General features: G+C 34.4%; 1 protein-coding gene across 1 annotated transcript in view; it reads left to right on the top strand.

Moving 5' to 3' along the window:
• SIPA1L1 (signal induced proliferation associated 1 like 1) overlaps positions 1-23,229 on the top strand; it is a 190,399-nt gene that overhangs the window by 112,151 nt on the left and 55,019 nt on the right. The window contains 3 exon segments of the mRNA XM_074290126.1: positions 2,744-3,320; positions 4,229-4,503; positions 17,030-17,305. Of these exon segments, the coding sequence (XP_074146227.1) occupies positions 2,744-3,320; positions 4,229-4,503; positions 17,030-17,305 (1,128 nt within the window).

Below are 23,229 nucleotides of genomic sequence, written 5' to 3'. Positions count from 1 at the left end.
AAAGAGAAATATGAAAGTTCCAGGAAAGTAGGTACATTGCATTCACTTGTTCAGGCTCAAATGATTCAGGTTTTAGTCTGTATCAGAAAGATACAGGGGGTCTCTTCCTCAACTTACATCCTCTAGTCTATAAAGTGAAATTGTGCTCATACACCTTGTCTCCTGACTTTTTGTAACAGTTTGTAGGAGTTAACATTCAAAACACAATGTTCTCAGCTAACCAAAATTACTGACATTGTATTAATTAATTTTTATTAATTAGTCCATTAAAACTTGATATCATTTTACCTCATTTCTCTGTTCAGAAAAAGAAAAATCAAAAGCTAAGCAATATTTATACTTCTCCATACAAAGGGTTTTTTTGGTATTCATTTAGACAGAATCAGTATGTTGAAGTGTTTAGAAATAACAGCTAAGTATAATTAATATAGACCCTTTTCTAACTTAATTCTTAATAATTAATATTAAGGTTTGCTAGTATGCACTTTAATATGGTGCCAGGAACATCATTATTTAGACTGAAATGTGATCCTTATTTACCATTTTTATGTGTGGAGAATTTATTTTCCAGAAGTCAAAACCAAGGTTGAATCAAGCAAATTTAAAATATTCAAACTTATGTTTTATGTACTTCATTATTTATATACAAATCTATATGCATGTCTATATGTGTGTATAAATGCATTCATACATTTGTCTATATAGGCACATAAACATAAAAATCCCTACTTTGAATAAGTCTGAAAACTTTCTGGAAATTGCCTGTACATCCTCAGTAATCTATTGAGTTTGTAAAAAGAATGAACTTTTATGGAAGATGAATACTTGACTATTTTGATAATAAATAATTAATAAATTAATTGAATGAAATTAAATAAATTAATAAAAAAAGCTTAAAGATGTTTTACATGTTTAGTGATTACAGGCATCTAAAATAAGGCAGAAAAACCTTGATGAGAGGAAATGAGGTCTTACAACAAGATAAAACTTTGGTTTTCTTGTTTTACCCTCTACTTTTTTTTTTTTTTTCCTTTTCCAATAGTTCTTCTTTTCTGCCCTATCACTCCCACTTAAAAAAAAAAAAAAAAGAAATAGTATCTCGCATTTATTTCCTATATTTGGTGTCACTTTTGTGATTCTTTCATCATGTCCATTTCTTAGGCATTATTGCATTTTAAGGAGATAAAACTAAAAGGAGACAATTAAAGAAGACTATCCTAAGACCAATGGGTAAAGCAAAACATTTTTCTCAAAGATTCTTTAAACTTGGCATAGTAGAAGCAGAAATATTGAAAACACAATTATGCCAGATGTCAAAATCCTCTAAATTCTTGTTTTTATAACATTACAATCAAATCAAGGTATTTTATTTAGTTATTCAGGCTTCAGGTTTTCATAATAATTTGTTAAAATTTTTTAGTCTTCCAAAATTTATTTCATGTAACTTTTACTGAGAGTTAAACTAGAATTTGTCTATTTTCCTTTTAGTTTTATTGAAATTTTTAAATTTTACAAAACTCATGTGAATATATTCATAAATATATTCACTATATTTATAGTGAATATATTTATTCACTAGCTCAGTCGGTAGAGCATAGAGACTCTTAATCTCAGGGTCGTGGGTTCGAGCCCCACGTTGGGCGCCAAATGTAGCGAGCTGTTGTCTCTAGAAGCTGCTGGATCGCTCTCTGGGAAGAGATCTGCTGTGTCTACTCAAATCTTTCAGACAGATTCTTCTTCCTGTAGTGAACCGTTGTCTCCAGGCAGTTGCTGTTAACTCTTGTCCTTAGAAGTGACTTCCCTTCCTGCAGAGAGCCCCGTCAAGCCTGATGCAATGCAGAGAGTCTTCTTCTTGACTCTGGGAGTCCTCTCTTTTATTCTCCCAGAGAATGGGCGTGGGATAATGCAAGGGCTTCTGGGAAGAACCACTTCAGCCAATGGGCTTGCTCCTTCTATCAAGTCAACCTGAGTTCTCACCTTGTAATTGTCCAACCTGAATTCTCACCTTGTCACCATCCAGACAACCTGAGTTCTCACTTAGTAATCCTAACATTCACATAAACTTATTCCTCTTTCATAATAAAGATAGGTAATCAACCATTTACAAGTTTGTTTTGTTTATTGTTATCAAATAGAATGCCAAGTAGAATGGCATTCTGGAATATGTGTGCATTTCTGTGTGTATTGGAGTATCTACTTACTGATAATATCCCTTTCTGTAAATAGCTTCCTTATTCTCAAATTTAAATATTTTATGCAAAATACCACAAATATGTTTCTTTTATGTCTGTTTATTTTATTTTTCAATAAAGGAAGTACCCTCATTTTCAGAACTTTGTAGAGTGAGAAATAAAACCTCACTCCTTGATATGGGAAGGGAAATGTTATTAGATGCAATTTTGTTCTTGTTTTAAACAGAAATGTGTATTGTCATTGATAGAAAAGTGTTTAAGAAGCCTTGTGGTATTGTAGATAGAGAATCAGTCTTAAAACAAAGTTAAACTCCCACCTCTGACTTATACTGCCTAAGGGACTCTAAGCAAATCTCTTAAGAATACAACTTGCAGAGCAGGTATCAGCCTGTGTTAATGGGAGATTTTCCTCTTCTGGATGGTCTTCTAATCTCTTAAGAAATTATAATATCATTCACTGTAAGTGTGCTCTTAAGCCCTTGAAGTAGAAAGTAGAGAAATTTAGTAATACTGACAAAACTTTTTTTCTCTTTTGTTTGCTTTTCTTACAGTGTGGCTGTAACCAGGTCCAGAGATGTGCCGTCCTTTGGGCCACCAATCCCTAAAGGAGTCACTTTCCCTAAGTCGAATGTTTTCAGGGACTTCCTTTTAGCCAAAGTAATTAATGCGGAGAATGCTGCTCATAAATCTGAGAAGTTCCGTGCCATGGCCACCCGGACCCGCCAGGAATACCTAAAAGATCTAGCAGAGAAGAATGTCACCAATACGCCCATTGATCCTTCAGGCAAATTCCCTTTCATCTCTCTTGCCTCAAAGAAAAAAGAGAAATCCAAGCCTTATCCTGGAGCTGAGTTCAGTAGCATGGGTGCCATTGTGTGGAGTGTCCATGCTAAAGACTACAACAAGGCTATGGAGATAGACTGCCTTCTAGGCATCTCTAATGAGTTTATAGTCCTCATTGAACAGGAAACAAAGAGTGTGGTGTTCAATTGTTCCTGCAGGGATGTCATAGGGTGGACTTCCACTGACACAAGCATCAAAATCTTCTATGAGAGAGGGGAATGTGTTTCTGTGGAGAGTTTCAACCACAACAGTGAGGATATCAAAGAGATTGTAAAGAGGTTACAGGTGAGTCTTTATTAGATTGGGTGAAATTTTTCATTAAATAAAGCTCTGTTTGCATTGTTAGACAGAATTACCAAAGCTTACACTGTTACTAATTTATCTAAAAACTGCTGAATGATTAGAAGAAGATAAGGCAGCTTGCTGTCATGCTTCCTATCATCTTTTGTTTTGTTTTTTCTTGCTTAGGCAATTGGGGTTAAGTGACTTGCCCAGGGTCACACAGCTAGGAAGTGTTAAGTGTCTGAGATCACATTTGAACTCAGGCCCTCCTGAATTCAGGGCTGGTACTCTATCCACTGTGCCACCTAACTGCTCCCTAATTACCTTTTAGGGAAAATAAAAAAACATTAAGTGTAGGATAAGTGGGCAGGTCTGTGTTAGAAACCTGGATTTTTTGTTGTTGTTTTGATTTGTTTTGTTTTAGCTGAGGCAATTGGGGTTAAGTGACTTGCCCACCAGGGTCATAGAAACCTGTTTTCATGTGACCAGATTCTACTGTCACCTCAGGATGCCTATTCACCATTAAAATAATATTAGCTGTTAGAGAATTATGATTTAATGGCATATTTACCTGCTTCTTTGAAGTCTAATTAGCTTCCATTTTCAAAATGAGTAGAGAAATTCAGATTTTTAGTTAACTTTTCTGCCTTTGCTTCTCTCTTCCAAATCATGAAATTTTAAGTGAAAATAGTCAGGCTCACTTTTTGAGTTTCTGGTATATTTCCCAGTGCTTACTGAATGTAGACCAATAGAAGATAAAAATCCAAATTGCTTTTCAGATATTTAATAATATACAGAAAGCATCATCTCAATTATAACCTTTGTTTACATCTTTTTTTTCCCCCTTCAGCAAAAATTTCTTAACATTATTCTCCTCACTTCAAAATTATATCTTTTGTTTCTATCTCTAGTTTGTGACTAAAGGATGTGAGTCAGTGGAGATGACTTTGAGGAGAAATGGGCTTGGACAGCTTGGTTTCCATGTCAACTATGAGGGCATTGTGGCCGATGTAGAGCCCTATGGGTATGCCTGGCAGGCAGGACTGAGGCAGGGCAGCCGCCTGGTGGAAATCTGTAAAGTCGCTGTTGCTACCCTAAGCCATGAACAAATGATTGACCTTCTGAGAACGTCAGTCACAGTGAAAGTGGTCATTATACCACCCCACGATGATTGTACTCCAAGAAGGTAAGTCAGAGGGAAGAGCCCAGCATGCATGGCTTTTGTTTTTAGAACAAATAGAATCTCATCTCTTTTTAGGAAAATAAATGAAAGTGACCAGGAGAACAGTTAGAACAGTTCACATGACAAGGCCATTGTAAAAACATCTTTAGAAAACTGTAAGAACTTTTGTGATTAGTATAGTGGCCATTCCTGATTATATTTATTTATATGTGGGGGAAGGACAAAGTGGCAACTTATGTTGATAGAATTAATTCTATCAACTTATGTTGATAGAATTAATTGGCTCACCTGGGAATACCCTGTGTCCATGAAATGTTATATCTAGTCCCTTTCTTTTTCCTGAATATCTGAGCATAACTTAGCTTTGGGGTAAGGTACTAGAAATTAAGGGCAGGAGAGATTGGAATGATTAACTTGGGAAAATTCCCAGACTTTATGCCTCAGGACTATAAAGTAGCTGTTTTACTGGAGTCAAACCTAGTTCTTAGTCTCCTATAAAATGAACCATTTTTTTTTAACACACTTTGAATGCATAATTTAAAAACATTCAGAATACTCTCTGACAGAGATAATCATATGCATTACTATTGCCTTCCATCACTGTCTAAAAGTCAAAAAAGAGTTATTCTGACCCACTCCTTTCCTATGAAAAGTTTCTCTTGGCTCTATTCAGAATAATCCAATTATCTTTCATCACATTAGCCTGAAGTATTGTCTCACAATCAGCTGATCTCTTGGCTTCTTCACAGGTGTTAATGTACTGCTCCTAGGAAGGATACTTTAAAACAGGGCTTCTTAAAACTTCTTTCCTTCACAACTCCTTTGTACCTGAGAAAGTTTTGCATAACACAGGGTATGTAGGTTTAGAAAATAGTTGTATTATCAAATGTTTGATTTGTATATATCATAATTTCATGACTATCACATTGAGTTACAAAACCCCATTGGGATTGCTAACCAGTTTAAAATGCTGGACCCTTAGAGTAAGGATTCTTAATCTGGGGATCTGTAAACTTGTTCTTGTTCTTATATTTTGAAAATTGAATGTTAGTTTCCTTTGCAATGCTACATATTTTGTTCATTAAAAACATTATTTTGAGAAATGATTCATAAGGTTCACCAGACTGCCAAGGAGAGCCATGAAATTAACTCCAAACAAGTGAAGAAACTCTGCCTTAGATTTTGTGCCTTTGTACCACTGACCCCTTCCTAATCCTGGTGGCTTTGTTAATTTTTATAATTCAGTTTTATATTTTCTTTAAAAGAGGCTTCTTGAATTAAATTTATTCATCCACTCTCTTTTTGCTATGGGTTCTTTTTCCTCTGTCAAAGGTCTGTTTCTTTGTAACCTCTTATTTTCAAAGTTTTATTTCAGATGTTTTTCTTGACCAGGGTTTCCTAAATTTTTTTGTGTTATGGACCCCTTTGTCAAACCTGTGAAGCCCCATCATCAAAATAATGTTTCTAGATTCACAATATAAATGTTTAATATTGCAAAGGAATCCAATATGTATCTTATTTGTTCATCCAAGTTTCTAGGTACCCCTAAATCTACCCAAGAGACCTCTTGGGGAAGGATGTCTGTGGACCCCAGTTTAAAAACCTCTATTCTAGACTTTGACTTCTATTAACTATTCTAAAGTCAACACAATATTTTGAGTTTTATTTTTCTTCCCAAAATAGTAATCCTAAATTTACCACAAATTTGAGTTTTTTGCTAGTAGAATTTATGGGGTATATGAGTAGCTTAAAGATAGGACATCGGAAGTCCTAGGTTCCAATCCTCCTTGGACCTTTATTACCTGTTCCATTGTGGACACACTGCTTAACCTCTACCTAACCTCCTACCTACTTATCATTATTATTTGTATATTTTGACAAGTGAATAGTGATAGATTTAATGTGCTTCTGTTACTTGAACCAAGAATCTGAATCAGAACTTTGTGCTCCTGACAGGATTTCAAGTAATATTACCTACCAAATGTTGCTCTAACATGAATTATGGCCTTGTTTCAAAATAGAGTATTGCTTCATTTATCCAAGAACATTGGGAATAAAGTGTTCTGAAAGACTTGATTTTCTAAGTAAGTTGGGCACTTTAAATGTCCTTAATTATTTTAATAGAAACTATCTAAAATCTATTTCATATTGTTATGCTTTAGGAAAAAGAAGATATTAAGCATTAGTATTCCCCCCTTTAAAAATAACTATGGGAGATTAGTGATATTAATTGTTGTATTCTGTTGTAAATTCCTTAGATTGTGATTCCTTAGAGACCCTTGTTGAAATATGATAAGTTGCTTTCTTTTAAACAAGTACACAAAAGCTCTTTCTTTTCCATTAAGATTTCTTCTGTTTTATGGCCTTTGCTGGGCTTACTTCATACATTTACAATTATTGTTGCTTTTAATCGGCCTGCTAGAAACTAGGTCAGACAACGATGCTTTTTTTTAAAAATCAGCAATCTTAATCTTATACAAAATACAAAGTTGGTAGGTGCCTCAGAGGTGATCATGAATGGGCATTTCAATATCTCCATGCTTAGAGAAGTTTTTCTCCAAGTCCTCTGCTTTTTGTGCTTGCCATTAAATAATATCAAATATTAAAATCGATTATAAAATTACTAATTATTATTAAATATAAAATTTTTTTTGGACAATTTACTTTTCTAAACTCCTTAAATGACTTGATTAAAAAAGCATGAGGGCAGATAGGTGGCTCAGCTTCTTCCTGTCTTTTTCACACTTCCTTAAATTTTCCTCACATTCTGTGCTGAGATCTTTGCCTCATATGTGACTGAAAATAGTGGGGTCTTTCATCAAGAGCTTCCTTTTGAATCCTCATTATCATCTCCTCTCACTCAGTTGCCTTCTGCCATTATTTCCTGTTTCATGAAGAAATAATTCTACTCTTTGACAACCAATTCCTATATAAGTACAAGTTCCATTCTATAAGACCTTATCTCCTTCATCAGATTCCCTGCCTCCCACTTCTGTTTAGTAAATTCTTCTTGCCTGACTGGTCATTTCATCATCTTCAGCAGATTTTTCCTCATCATCCCAATTCTCATAGCTACTTGCTGCTTCCCTATTGCTTATAGAAATGTCAGTGTCTTCTGTATCCTCAAAAAACCCTTGCTTGATGTATCCATTCTTGCTCATTGACATAGCATACATCTCTCTCCAGATCCTTTTGTGGCTAAACTCCTTGAGAAGGCCATCTACAAAATGTGTCTCTACTTGTCTTCTGTCTTCTTACCTCTCTACAATTTTGACTTCATTTAGCTGAAACTGCTCTCTTCCAGTTACCAGTGATCTTAGTTGCTAAGTCCAGTACCTTTTAAAATTATTATCCTTCTTGAACTATACGCACACTTTGTCATTCTCTGTCACCCTCTTCTCCTTTTTTTCTCTCTAGGTTTCAGGATACCACTCTCTTTTTGGTTCTTCTTCTACCTCTCTCTGACCACTTGTTTTTTAGCCTCCCTTGTTGGATCTTTATCCAGGTCATGTCCCCAACCATGGTTACAGTACAAGCCCCTGTCCTGGGCTTTCCTCTCTCTCAATACTCCTTCCTGGTGATCTCGTCAATTCCCATGCATCCAATTTTCTACCTGCTTCTGATTCTCAAGAAAATTCATTCAGTCCTAATTTCTCTATTGAACTCTAGCCTTGCTTTTCCAGCTGCCTCAAGACATCTTGAAACGGATGTTCTGCAGGCATATTACATTCAGCATTTCTTTTTTCTTCTAATTGTGCTATTACTGTAGGGCAGGCCCTTGTCTCCTTAGGCCTAGAATATAGCAATCACTTGTTGGATTATCTGCCCACTGACAATCCATCCTTCATTTAGCCATCAAAGTGATTTTACTAAAGAACATGTTCCCCTCCCTTCCCACCCCAATCAGTAAACTTCAGCAGTTCCCTTTCACCTCCAGCATCAAATAGCTTTAGCTTTTTAGTCCTTTATAATGAAAACTTCATTTTTCCACTCTCCTTGCCATCCTCATTTTCCCTTATACTTCCAGTGACAGTGGTCTTCCTAACCATCTCTTCATATGAATTGTTCCGTTTCCTGCCACTGAGTATTCTTACTGATTATCTTCCCTCTCCCCCATGCTTGGTATGCTCTCTGCCCTCATTTTTGTCTCCTGACTTTTCCTTGCCTTCAAGTCCAAGCTAAAATCTTAATCCTTTATCTTAATCCTAGTTCCTGTTCATTATTTTCTATTTATCCTGTCTGTAGCTTGCACATATTATCTTCCTCATTTGATTGTGAACTCAGCAAGGAGAAGCATTGTCTATTCCTTTCTTTGTGTCCACAACATTTAATACAGTGCCTGGCACATGTTGTTGTTGTTCAGTCATTTCAATCAAGTCTGACTTTTTATGCTCCCATTTGAGGGTGGGTTTTTTTTTTTTTTTTAATTAAGATATTGGAGTGATTTGCTATTTTCCTTTCTACCTCATTTTACAAATAATCTTTTTGGCCTATGTTCTTCAGTGTCAGTGGCTTGACAGGGTCAAACAGTGTCTGAAACCTGATTTGAACTCAGGAAGATTAGTGTTTTTGATTTCAGACCCAGTACTCTATCCATTGCACTAACCTAACTGCTACCTGGCATATAGTAGGCTTTTTTTTTTTTTTTTTTTTTATTAAAGCTTTTTATTTATAAGATATATGCATGGGTAATTTTTCAGCACTGACAATTGCAAAACCTTTTGTTCCAGTTTTTCCCTTCCTTCCCCCCACTCCCTCCCGCAGATGGCAGGTTGACAAATACATGTTAAATATGTTAAAGCAGGGGTTCTCAAACTGCGGCCTGCTGAGGACGTTTATGCGGCCCACCGGGTTATGGCTGAGGGACAGAGACAGAGTGTGAGTTTTTGTTTTTACTATAGTCCGGCCCTCCAACAGTATGAGGGACAGTGAACTGGCCCCCTATTCAAAAAGCTTGAGGACCACTGTGTTAAAGTATAAGTTAAATACAATATATGTATACATGTCCAAACAGTTATTTTACTGCACAAGAATTGGACTTTGAAATAGTGTACAATTAGCCTGTGAAGGAAAGAAAAAATGTAGGCGGACAAAATTAGAGGGATTGGGAATTCCATGTAGTGGTTCATAGTCATCGCCTAGAGTTCTTTCACTGGGTGTAGCTGGTTCTATTGATTATTGAACAAATGGAACTGATTTGGTTCATCTCATTGTTGAAGAGAGCTGTGTCCATCAGAATTGATCATCATACAGTATTGTTGTGGAAGTATATAATGATCCTCCTAGTCCTGCTCATTTTACTCAGCTTCAGTTCATGGAAGTCTCTCCAGGTCTTTCTGAAATCATCCTGCTGGTCATTTCTTACAGAACAATAATATTCCATAACATTCATATACCACACTTTATTCAGCCATTCTCCTATTGGTGGGCATCCACTCAGTTTCCAGTTTCTGGCTACTACAAAGAGAGCTGCCACAAACATTCTTGCACATACAGGTCCCTTTCCCTTCTTTAAGATCAATAGAGCTAACTTTCAAATAAAAGTCCTTTGACTTTCTTTGGGATATAAGCCCAGTAGTAACACTGCTGGATCAAAGGGTATGCATAGTTTGATAGTAGGCATTTAATGTTTATTAATTTATTGTTATTTTCTGTTCATAACATTCTGTCTTTTATTTTTTGACTTCTGTGTTTTTTTCTAATCTTACCTTCTTCACTGGAATTCCTACTTCTTCAAGGCTTTTTGTAAATGTTTCTTCCTCCAAGAGGCCTTTTAAAATTCCCCTGGAGTCCTTGCCCAAAATCACCATGTATTATTTTGAATAAATTCTATATTTACTTATGTGTGTATATGTAATATCTCTCTAGTAGATTTTGGAGGGCCTAGAGGTCTGTATGTTTTATATTCTCATTTCCTAGTACATGCCAGCTACTTGACAGAATAATAGATTGAGTTGCAGAGGATTTTGGGAGGCCAACCACTCAAATTCCTTCATAAAATGAAGGAATTTATAGATAAGGAAACACATTGCTACTACAAAGTACAGTATTTGAAGTTCTGTTAGAACTATGTTCAGTGTCTGCTTACTGAATAAATGTTATAATTCCTTTTATAGTACATATGTTTTATCAGGAAATAGCTCGAATTTTTTACTTGGTTAATTTTTCATCTGTCTTGAAATTTTTATGGCTTTTAGATTATCTTTTGAGATGAGGTTTAAGTGCCCTCACGATATTTCTAAACTTTCCCAATTTTAGAGTTCTATTACCTGCCCAAATATAAGGGGAAAGAAGAAAGAGTATTGTTGGATCATCAAAAATCAGAATAAAATGCATTTTACTGGAAGGAATGTAGATAACGGGAGTGGGGTTTAGCAGCAATATCAGGCATACATTGATATCATGGGAAGTAGGACAAGTTCCCTGAGATTTGCAGATGAAATGTCTTTGGCACCAGTACTTGATATGGAAAGTAGCTTTTTTTTTTTTTTTTTTTTTTTTTTTAACATATGGAAACCAAACCAAATTGTTTTTTAGTAACCTTCCCATAATAGCATTCACAGAGTGAACCCATCAAACTGAACAAAGGAAGCTGCAAAGTTAAACCTGGAACCTGAAAAATCTTCATGTTAGTATGTGAAAAAAAGGAATCAGGAATCATCCATTCCTATCAAAGAAACCTCCCCCCACCCCCCACAACTTGGGCATTAGGGCAAACGATATCTCCTTTCAGGGCTGAGCATGTCTTATCTGCAAAGAAGGGGTAGATAAGTGTGCTTTCTTGCTAAGTGTGAAATGATGATGTTGCCTTTGCAGAACCTGAAAGCCCTCAGAAATTACTTCAAAGGGAATAACTGAGACATTAACACCTTGCTTCAGTTTAAGCAGAATCATACTTCCCCTCCTCTGTACTTTACACCCCCCACTGCTGTTTACCTAGGAACTAATCACTCTCTGACTAGTTGCTTCTCTTTTCTTTCTTTTGTCAGCTTTTAATGCTATTCCAGAATGAAGCTATGTAGTTTTTCACCTGCCTTACCCTGTGTCTCTCGTCCATCATCTTCATTTTTTGAGGATAATCAACATCCAGGGTAGATAGACATCATTTATAATGATTCTGTTGATAACCATTAAAAACAGTTGTTCATTCAACGCAAGAATTTGCAAAGCAAAGCAATGTACACTATCAGAAGAAATTAGTTGATCATACAGCAAAAGCCAGGAAAAATAAATGGAGAATATTGTCCTTGGAGTGTCAAGGAAAACAAGGAAGAATCCTAGCATATTGCAGGGGTTGGAGAAAGTCTCTGTTGCAAATTTATGGAAAATTGTAGATAATAGAATGGACAAGCAGAAATGGAATATAGTTACTCAAGGAAGAGAACACCCACATGAATTAAATCATATGTCCATTTGATTACATCATTATTGTGAGTAATTAAGACAAAAAGAAATTTCCCAAAGCCAGTTGTAAAAATAAAGTATCAGATGAAGAGCTATATGTATTCTGAATATGATATCCCATCCCCTCCAGTCTTCTGGAAGGTCCAGGAGACTCCACAAATAAGAAAATACTGGAGATTACTGTCTACTTTCTCTCAAGTTTTCTTTTCTTTTTTTCAGTATTATTTTACTTCCTCTGTTTACATAAAGGAGAGAGTTTCAATTAGGTAAAAGTTGTCTCAAATCTTTTCCATATGCATAAGCATAGAAGGTAGAATACTGGTTTTGGGGAACAGAATTGAGGCTATTTTGGCTGGGATATAGAGGGCACAAAGGGATATAATATGATATAAACCTAGAGAGATAGAGCCAGATTGGGAAGCATCCAAATTAAGAATGTATTTTATCCTAAAGGCATTTAGGGAGCAGCAGAATGTCCTTCGGCAGGGGAGTTATATGATCAAACTTATGCTTTAGGAAATTTTATGTGGAAGATGAATTGGTGGATGACAGCAAATAATTGAAGTAAAATATACAGTTATGAGACAGTGACAATCTGAAGAAAAGCTAAGAGGATCCAAATTAGGATTTCGTGGAAATGAAGAAAAGAGGATAAATCTGAGATATGTTGTGAAGGTAGCATTAACAAGTGATTAAGGATGATGTTGAAGGGTTAAAAAAATTCTGTCAAGTGTTCAGATCTGTTGAATTTGGAATGTGTTGTTCTTAATTAAAATAAGGAATTTTGAAGGATGGGGTCCAATTCTTACTATCTTTTTTCTGGACAATTTTAGATCGCTTTTCTTTTCTTTGTTTTTATGTATAAAAAAATAGGGATAGCATTACTTCTATTGTCTGTTTTCTCAAGGTTTGTGGGTAAGGTACTTTTAGACTGCTAAGTTCTATTTGAATGTGAACAATAAAGAATATTCCTGTGCATTTAATACCTTGTTTATCATGAAATATTTAATGGGTACTCCTATAACCATAATACCAAATAACCATAAAACCAAAAGCAGAAGATTCTTACACATCTATTCTTTTGAAAATTGCATTTAAATTATATTTTTGATCTATCCGATGTGCTCTGATGTGCCCATTGTCTGATAAGGTCCAGTGTTTTATGAATTCCCCCCACCCCCTTCCCCAAAATATCCGTCTGATACTCCTCAGTTTTACATCGTCTCTTCTTCAGGTCAATTGGGTCTTCTTATTAGGAGCATTTTCATAGGTAAGACATTTTGAAACAATATGTAACTCCAAATATCACAAATATTGTTAATATAAATAACTTGTTGAAAGTTTCCACCACCTGGCTCTAGCCTAATTCCACTCTATTCCCTTCCTTATCCATATCCTTCAGCCACTTTTCACTTCTCTCTGTTCTTCAGTCTTACCCTATCTTCTTTCCATTTATTTATTTTGAATACAGACCATCCCTCATTCCATAAACACGGTCTTTTATTATTGTCCTAGTTGCTAAAAATCCTTCTCTTCCTTCAACTCAGCCTTTCTTCCAAAAACTTTCTCATGATGCCCTTAATCCCATCCTGAGCAAAAAAGCATTATCTCTCTTTTGGTAATATTCACAGCATTTTTTCTTGAGCTCTCTTTTGTCCTTAATATGGCATTTAATTGAAGGAATAAATATTGGAAATCCAGAAAAGATCTTAACTCTGTGCTTATTATCTAAACCTGGATTTCCTACTCTAAAAATATGCATGCATCTACCTCACAGGATTGTGAAGAAAGCAGATAATATATGACTTTTATGGAAATGTTTTGCATAACTTCTCAATGGAGGTATTAGGTAAGGACAAAGGAAGGGAGAAAATCTGGATCTCAGAATTTGAAAAACAAATGTTAAATAATTAAAAATTAAAAATGAACACAATATTAAAAAAAAAAGTAGGTTGTAAACTGTCTAAGACTGTATAAATCCCATTTCTCTCAACCATGTCTACCATATTCTGGAATGTAAGCTCCTTAAAGGACTCTTAATTTTTCATCTATGTATCTCGCTAGCATCTAGGATAGCCTCTTGTACATAATGGGTCTTTAACAATTGCTTTGAATATTAATTGACCATATTTGGTTTCCTCAAGAAGTCAACCAGATTTCAAGCCCTGGTTATTTCTATTTTTTACCAAAAAGAAATAGAGGTATTAGACTTAATTGCTCTAAACTGAGGTTATTCAATATTTGACGTTGGCCAAGAAAGGATAATTTTTTTTCTGCATTTCTGTCATCACTATGATAATCCTTTTTCCCCTTGTGCCCTAACATTCTTCATTCTTTCTTGCTAGCAGTAGTCAAGAAAAGTAAATTAACACATTAGCCATGTTCAAATATTTCTTATTTTGCACCTCTAGACCATGTCTACCTTGAAAGAAAGCATTAATAAATCATTTTAAAAATACACAGAAGAAAATAAAAAGACATTTAGAAGGTTGGACCCATGTGATAATTTTCTTACTACTGTGTTAAATTTTGTGTACCTGTAAAAATGCCTTTAAAAAGTTCACAGTTTGATATAGAATACTTTTTAGTTCTTATGTGCATATGAAGGTTTTTCATATTTGTTAAGTTCTTAATAAAGAACAGTGGAAAACATTGAGATTTAGCTTCCCAAGGCATTATTTTTGAGTGAAAAAGAATCTTTTTTATACTCATAAGTTAGAAGAGAATTTAAGTGGAAAGCAGTAGATAATTTTCTACATTATTTTTTCCCTAAAATTAGTATTTTAGGGCTTTTTAAAAAATTACATTTAAATTTTTTTATTTTTATCTTTTTTATATCACTTTTACTTCTGAATATATGCCTTCCCCAATCACCTTTGGTAGTTTATCATTCATATCATACCCTTCACTGGACTTGTACTGCGAAGCTATGTCCTGGATCCTCCTCTATTTTTGCTGTACTTTCTCACATAGAAACATAAAGAGCTATTTCTGCCAAAGGTACACCATCCTTTTAGTTTCCAAGGTTGACAGCTTTCACCTTATTCTTGACTCTTCACTTTCCCTCATCACATATATATACAGTCTGTCATATTTTGTCAATTCGATCTTAAGAACATACCAGTTCCCTTCTCTGGCCTCATAACCTTTTGGTCCTCATAAACTCTCAACCTGGAATATCACAGTACCCTTATATTTGGTCTCCTTCATTTTGCCCCAACCTAGTCTATCCTCTACATATCCTAGTCTGTCCTATACATAACTGCTAAAACCAGTTTGTCAACTAGTATTAAATGCCTACTATATTCTTGGCACTGTATGTCCTAAATTCTGAGAACACAAAAATAAGGATCTGCTCTCAAGAAGCTTACAGTTAAACTAGGGGAGAGGAAAAGCATGCAGAAAACCATATAAACATGATAAATCTTAGAAGAAAGACATTTTAAAAGAAATTTTGAAGAATTTTAGAAGAACAGTATTTTAAAAGTTTTAATAGCATTTTTTTTCCAATTACATGTAAAAATAGTTTTCAACAATTATTTGTGTAAAATTTTTTTTCCTTCCTCCCCTTCCCTCTCCCTAAGACAGAAAATGATCTACTATATAGGTTATGCATGTACAATAATTTTAAACATACTTCCACATTAATCATTATGAAATAAAAAATCAAAACAAAAGAGAAAAACCACAAGAAAGAAAAAACAAAAAAAAAAGTAAAAATAGTATGCTTTAATCTGCATTCAGTCTTCCTAGTTCATTGTCTGTATGTGGATAGAGTTTATTGGGATTTTCTTGGATCAATATATTGCTGAGAAGAAATAAGAAAGACTTAAAGGAAATTAGGAAAAATATAACATATGACAAAAGAGAACATTTCAGACATTCAGGATAGCTAATGAAACTACATTAAATCAGAAGAGGGGAGTGTATTATATGAGGAACAACGAAAAGGTCAGTGCTACTAGATCATCAACTATATTGGAGCAAGTAAGATTTAGAAAGACGAAACAGGGGGTTAGGATGGAAGAACTTTGGAAGGCAAACAGAAAATTTAGTTTTTGATCCTGGAGGTAATGGGGAACAAGTGGAATTTATGGTCACAAAGGTTTGAATAATCAGACCTTTGTTTTAGGGATGGATTGGAATGAAGAGAGACTTGGAACAGGGAGAACAACTGGTTGGCTATTGCAGTAGTCCAGGTGGGAAATGTTGAGGTCTCACACCAGGTTGGTGATCTTTAAGAGAAATAAACATATGGAAGAAAAATTATAACTGTAAATTTGACAGGATTTGATCACTGACTGGATATGAATGGTGAGAGGATGACATCTAGGTTGTAAGCCGTGGGTGACTGAAAGGCTGTTAGTACCCTAGAAAGAAATAGGTAAGTAAGGAAGAGGAGAGAGTTTGGGAAGAGGGATATTAAGTCCAGTTTGGACGTTCATGGTGGACAGGTTGCATAAAATATCTATGTAATATTCGGTTCAAGATGTACAGTAGGAAATTGTGATACTGTTGGCTAGTGCAGAGATTAGGGCTGAACACATGGTTTTCTGCACAGATCTCACTGTCACACCCCTAACACCATAGTCAATAAACTCCAGGAGTTCTTTGTTGCATTAAGCCACACCTGATGATGTTCTTCGTAACTTTTTACTCCCATGTCCAGAATGTATACCTCTCCTTTTCCTCTTAGAATCCCTTGTTTCCTTCATTATGCAGCTGAAAGATTCAATTCACCTTTATAGTAAAAGTTGTCTTGATTCCTCTAGCTGATTGTACCCTCCCAAACAAAAATTGCAAAAGGGGTGTGTGTGTGTGTGTGTGTGTGTGTGTGTGTGTGTGTGTGTGTGTGTGTGTGTGTGTGTGTGTGTGTGTGTGTGTGTGTGTGTATTTCTGTTTCTCTTCCCCAAAAGATTGTAAGATTTTCAAGCATAGAAGCTGTTGTGTTTCTGTCATTTTGTTCCCAACACCTAGGGCAGTTTTTGGCACAGAATAAGTGCTTAGATATTTGTTGTCTGGTTGGATTCTTGCAGCTAAGGGTACTTATACTTTCCTGTCTTATGACCTTTTGGTGGTGCATACATAGTAGTGAAATTTCTTCCTTATACTCACATCTTAATAGGAGCTGCTCTGAAACATACCGCATGCCAGTGATGGACTACAAAATGAATGAAGGGGTTTCCTATGAATTCAAGTTCCCTTTCCGAAATAACAACAAATGGCAGAGAAATGCCAACAAGGGGCAAGGACCTCATGGATCCCAAGTATCCTCCCAGGTCCAGAGTCCAGTGATTTCTCGAATGAGTGCTGGAAAAGGAGATGGGAAGATGCAACCTCCAGAACGAGCTGCCAATATTCCTCGAAGCATCTCTAGTGATGGCCGCCCTCTGGAACGGAGGTAATTATATTCTTTAAAGTTTAAATTTCTTCGTTATATGGAAATTGTTTCCAAAGAGGTGGGGGGGAAAGGAAAAATATTAGGGAAAATTTAGGAAATGTATAAACAAAAGATGTCAGAAAATTCATTAAAAAAAAAAGTTAAATTTCAGTCTGTAGCCATTATTTACATGAAACTTAAAAAAATGCTTCTCTCTAGGGCAGGGGAAAGTGGTGGGAGGAAGAAGAATTTGGAACATTAGGTTTTTGCAAAGATGAACAATGAAAAATTTAAGATTGGCCAAAGAATCCATAAGAAAATAACTTTGATACTCTCATCATAATTTGATGAGCCATACTCAAGCCATAATTTGAATAAAACCTGATTACAGCCCTTGAAATACCTTTGTCTCCAAAAAATGGCAACTTTAAAATAGTAATTTCCATATGATACTGAAAAAACAAACAAACAAAAAAAACCTGTGGATCAAGACTTGGCAGGCATTTTTATCAAGAGATAGACCATTCTGTTATCTGTTACAGTATTCCTCTTTGCAGGGTAAATCTATGCAATGAAGAGGATGCAGATTTTTGGTTAAGTAATTGTGTTCTTGTTACTTGCTTAATAACAGGTTGGAGGAAGGATGCCAACTATTACATTATACCACATATTTTTTATTGCTCTAAAAGTAGAAGAGAATTATAAGGAGGAAGGCTTCACTTGGAGAATGTGGTAAAAGAAAATAAAGGGAAGAAGGATTATGAGACAAAGGAAAGAAATAAACATTTCATTTGAGAATAAAATTTAAAGCTATATTTTGATAATTTGATTTGTGATTAATGATCAAATTTTCTTGGATCCAGGAAAAAAAAAAGTCTTATTATGTTTTTCCTAGCATTCACAATGGAGCATATTGCATCATTTTATCTTGAAAGTAGCTAGACTTTTATTTTGGTGGTTTATATAATTTAGCTTTGCTTTAGTTTCATCTAGCCTAGAGTAAAAGTTTTTATGAGAACATTTAAACTAAAATCTTAGTTTAAATTAAATTAAATTCTTAAGTTCTAGTAAAATGGAAATGAATTTGTTCTTTAAAATTTTAAATAGACAAGTATTGTAAAACTATGCTAATGGAGGAGCTAGTCCAGTTGGATAATCCAGGAGAAGTTTCTGGGTTCATTCACCTTTGCAATTGCAGTCTGTGCTCTAATTCACTCTTTAGTGATTTCGCCTTAAGCTATATGACCAGAGTACATTTTTTTCCTCTACTACCACTGTCCTTTTAAATAATGCTCAAGAATTGTTTCTTCCATCCCTACTCAGGAATTGGAACACCTCATAAAATACTAAAATCTCAGATTGTTAGGGAACATTTTTTAATAACATTTTAAAATATTTTATATATATATATATTTTTTTTATTAGTATTTCTTTAATAAGAAACTACTGATCCTTTGTTCTAAATGTTCCAACTAAAGTTTCTCTTCTATTCAGAATTGAAGCAAATTTTTACAGTAAATAGAGACCAGTTATAAAAGCATTGATGATTCTTTATAGGATCTAGAACTTGATGGAGTCTCAGAGGCCATTAAGTATAACCTTTTCACAGATAAAGAAACTGAGGCTTCATTATGTGACTGGCCCGAGGTGTAATAATTGCCAGAGGTGGGATTTAAACCTAGGTTTTCGATCTCCAGAATCAGCCATCTTTCCTCTGTACTCTTTAGCTACTTTTAGCCCTAGAAAATGCGTAATCATAACAGTACTATGTTTAATCTTTCAAATCATGGAAAGTATGTTTCTCACTTCTAAAGATCCCTGATTACATTAGTGTAGTTAGTCCCTCCAGAAACATGGACTTCATCTTCCAAGATTTTGTGTAGGTGATGTGATTTGGTGAACCTTCTAATGATAAACTTCTTTGAATTTGGCTAGTCTGGTTTAGACACACAACCTGTCTTTGGGCCTGTATTTGAAGGCTTGCCCAGCTTGATAATAGGACCTATTAGAGCTAAAACTTTACAGGTATAGTCTTTCAGAACTAGGGTTCTCCTTAATTCTGAATTAATGCATTGGAATAAAACTTGAGTGGGAGCAAAAGTATCTTATTAGTGTGTTCTCTCTGGTAAGCTATAAAAAAGGAGCAGCTCTTGCTTCCCTCCAGTTGATGCAATGGTCCAGGTTAGTGAGGGTAGAGCTACTAAATGCACTGACAAACAATTTGACCTCCTGTTTTTCCCTACCAAAAGCTTTCTGTTTCACATAGTTCTTTGGGGCATTGAAGAATAGTTCAGGTAACTGCAAGATTACATCTTAAGTATATGTCTATCAGTAAAGAATATGTAGCTTATTGATCTTGGTGCCCTTCATTTTAATGTAAATTCTGCTTCAGTGGTTATTCCTTCTTATGAAAAATTTTCAAATTTCCAAATCCTTATCTTAAAATTTTAGCTTTGGCATATTGTAAAATTAAATATCGATGTCAGAGAGAGACATCCATAGTATTCCTAATATTACATGTCCACAGGGAAAATCACTTGACCTCTGTGTGTCCTCAATTGACTCCCTAAATAATAAATTGTAGAACCATTACAGATTGACACTTGTAATAAGAGGGAATGGGAGTAGGAGAGAAGAACTTGGATTTAAGATGCTTATTGAATATTTGGTTTGGTGGTACTGTTTTTGTTGTTGTGTCAGCCAGTGGTTTTGCTGGTGTGAAGTTCCAAGATTCCTGTCATTGTAACAATAACAGTCTTAGAAGGTCTCCTGGGTAATTGAGATTTTAAGTGATTTATCCTGTGGTCAGTCACATTACAGATCATTCTACCATTTTATCCTATATACCATGCTTTTTTCCTTCTAGATTGTTCTCATAGTTTCTAAGAAGAGAATTTCAGGATAGCTAGCATGCTGTAAATGAATTTCTAGACTATTGCATAAAATACAGGAATGATGAGTCCTTGAAAAGGGATGGAATGTACATAAAAGCATATTTGCCTGGAGTTTTAAAAATTTTTAAAATTTAATTAAAAGAGCTTTAAATGGAATTAGAGAAGGAAAAAGACAAAACTGTTCATGTTAAATCTGATAAATCTGGTAAAATTTTGAGTAGTAATTACAGAGAATGTTTAAAAAAACCCGATGCATATGAAACAGTATCCAAGTAGAGAACAAGAAATAAAATGTATTTAGATGCTTGAACATGCCTATAACATGTATAATAAACACTATGAACTAGAGATTTTTATGCAAGACTATCAATTTTGACGTAATCATTTTCATTGACCCTTGACTGGATAGGAATTTATTACAAGAATTTGACCCTAGAAGAGTTTGTTATTCAAAATACAGAAAAGTAGGGTAGAATATCATTTTATTAAATCATATATATAATAGAAAAGCTAAGAAATGGAGAAGGAAGGCACGATGGAGGAGAAGCAATCTTGTTCTAAAAAGTAAACCATGTGCTACCTGAAAAGAAAGACATAGCTTTGAATTTAAGAAATAGATCGGAAATCTGAAACATATTGTTATAGTAATGGAGAGACTGAGATGACCTGAACTGCTTATGTTCTCTTTCTGCCCAAACCAGAGCAGCTGTTATTTTATTTTAAAAAGTTTTTCACTTGTCTTAATAATAATATTATCCTTCAAAAGACAGAAAAACCAACCAGGGGACGTGGCTCTCAATGACTAGGAATTTTCTGGAATGGAAATGTGGAAATTTTGTGAGGGAAGTGGCACTTTGATTTTTGAAAGTATGACTAAGGATGGGGTAATTAGACATAGTTTGATGCATATCCTCAATTTGGGTAGGTAGATTTTAAAGAGTTCAGAAAAAGAATAGCTAGGATCCCAGGGATGAAAATTCTTAAAGGAATTTCAGCCTAAGTAATGGGAAGCTTTTAAATATTAAATCCTTATTAAATTATTATTTATAAATACACAAAGAGATTTTCAATTAGCATCAGAAAAATGTGAATTGTCTCATGAGACATTGTAGAGTCACAGCTAATCTATTAACTATGTTACATGTTTAAAAAGACCTCTAGAGCAGATAGAAATAAGGCTAGGTAATGGAGAATAAATTCAAAACAGTTTGGTGACTAAAGCACTTTCTATGTGCTTTTTTGGCCAACTTGTTAAGGTAATTGCTTTATTTTAAATATTGTTTGAGTCAGTTTTCTTTTTTTTTTTTTTTTTTTTTTTACATATTTATGGTCAACAGCTTATTTAGATTAGCTTGGAGTTGTAATTGTACATGACCTTATCTTCTAATCTTTATTCTTAAATTTTAATATTAATTTTGATCTTTGCTCAATTTAGTTGGTTACCCAGTAGTCATTGGGGTAAAAACACACAGAAAATTTGATCAGTAGAACAACTTACATAAATTGTTCAATGTTTAGTAAACCCAGGGACACAAATTAATAGAAAAAGAACTCATTATTTGACAGGAACTGCTGGAAAAACTGGAAGCAGTTTGGCAGAAATTCAGAGTAAAATTTTTGCCATGTTAAAATAAGTTAAAAATGGATGTTAAAATAAATTAGAAATTTTCCCAGTGAAAAAATGAGAGCAAAGTAAGATCACTTACCTTTTTTTTTTTTTTCAAATAGCTTTATATAAAGGAAGAATTTAATATGATTTTTAAAAACAAGACACAGAGTCTCATAGGTTAGGAAAAATACAAGTAGATAATTTTGACTAAAAATTTTCAATGCTTTTGCATAAAGTAGTGAAGATAAAAGTAGAAGGAAATTGTGACTAGGGGACACATTGGCATTAAATATTACCACAAAAATCAGCAATCACAAATAAATTAAAAATATATTGGGAATTAAAATCAAAAGACATTTCCCAGTAGACAAAAGGTAAGAAGAGAAAGCCAGAGAAAAGATATAATAGAGGAGAAACCAGAGAGAGAGAGAGAGAGAGATCCCCTCTTAAATACCAGCATCTCAAACAATATGCATATTTTAAATGAACACATGACTACATGCTCTAAATCACTGTATTTGAATAGCTATTATTTTATTAGGTGAGAATTTCACAGTTGCAAAGCAAGTAGAGTCAAGAGGACCAGGTTCCAATCCCATTTTCTGATATGTTGTCTTGGGCAAATCAATGATGTTACCTGTGCCTCGGTTTTGCCATTTTTGAACTAAAAAAGCCATTGAAGTCCATTCCAGCTCTAAATCTGTTATCCTATAATCCATTAAATAAAACTTCACATTAAAGAAGAATCCACTTGAGCTGAGTCAAGTAATCAAAGCCCTCTCATTTTATACATGAATCATCTCTGTTCCAGCAAAGTTAATTGATTTAATTAGAAGAATTAAAGAAAATCACAGTACAAGTTGAGTATAAAACTATACTATGTCATAAAGTTCATAACACTATCACTTTTATTTTTTTTTCTCATGAATAGATATATTTAAAAAATCAATAATATAAAGGAGTCTGATTATCTCTGATAATCTCATGCATATGAAACATATGCAATTAAGCCCAAAACAAGAAATTTGTTTTAATAAAAAATTTAACATGAAAAGAAAACTTCTGTAGGGACATTGCTTTACAGTGATTAAAACAATTCAACCCTTTATTTGTTACTAAAATCAGAAGTTCCAGCACTGATTCTATGATATATGCTATGCTAGGGAATATAAACAGAATATTTAATCTGATATAGCAGTGGATTAATTGAAAGCCAATAAATTGTTGTGACATTTGTTGTTTGTTTAATTTAGAGCAGTCATATTCTAAGTACTAAGTTTTGTATATGTATTTTAATTGAGCCAAGCTAAAACTGACTAAGCCTGAACTAGAAATTGCTCTTGATTGAATTTTCCATAGAAGATTTTTAGTTGAAATGAAATTATGGCACAGTATTTGTCAGTGAGGATAAGGTGATAAAATAAACTGCAATGCTATGCATG

Source organism: Sminthopsis crassicaudata, chromosome 2 (genome assembly GCF_048593235.1).
Source record: "Sminthopsis crassicaudata isolate SCR6 chromosome 2, ASM4859323v1, whole genome shotgun sequence".
In the NCBI taxonomy this organism is placed as follows: Eukaryota; Metazoa; Chordata; class Mammalia; order Dasyuromorphia; family Dasyuridae; genus Sminthopsis; species Sminthopsis crassicaudata.
The sequence above is the reverse complement of the archived record's forward strand: the minus strand, read 5'-3'. Positions and strand labels throughout refer to the sequence as shown.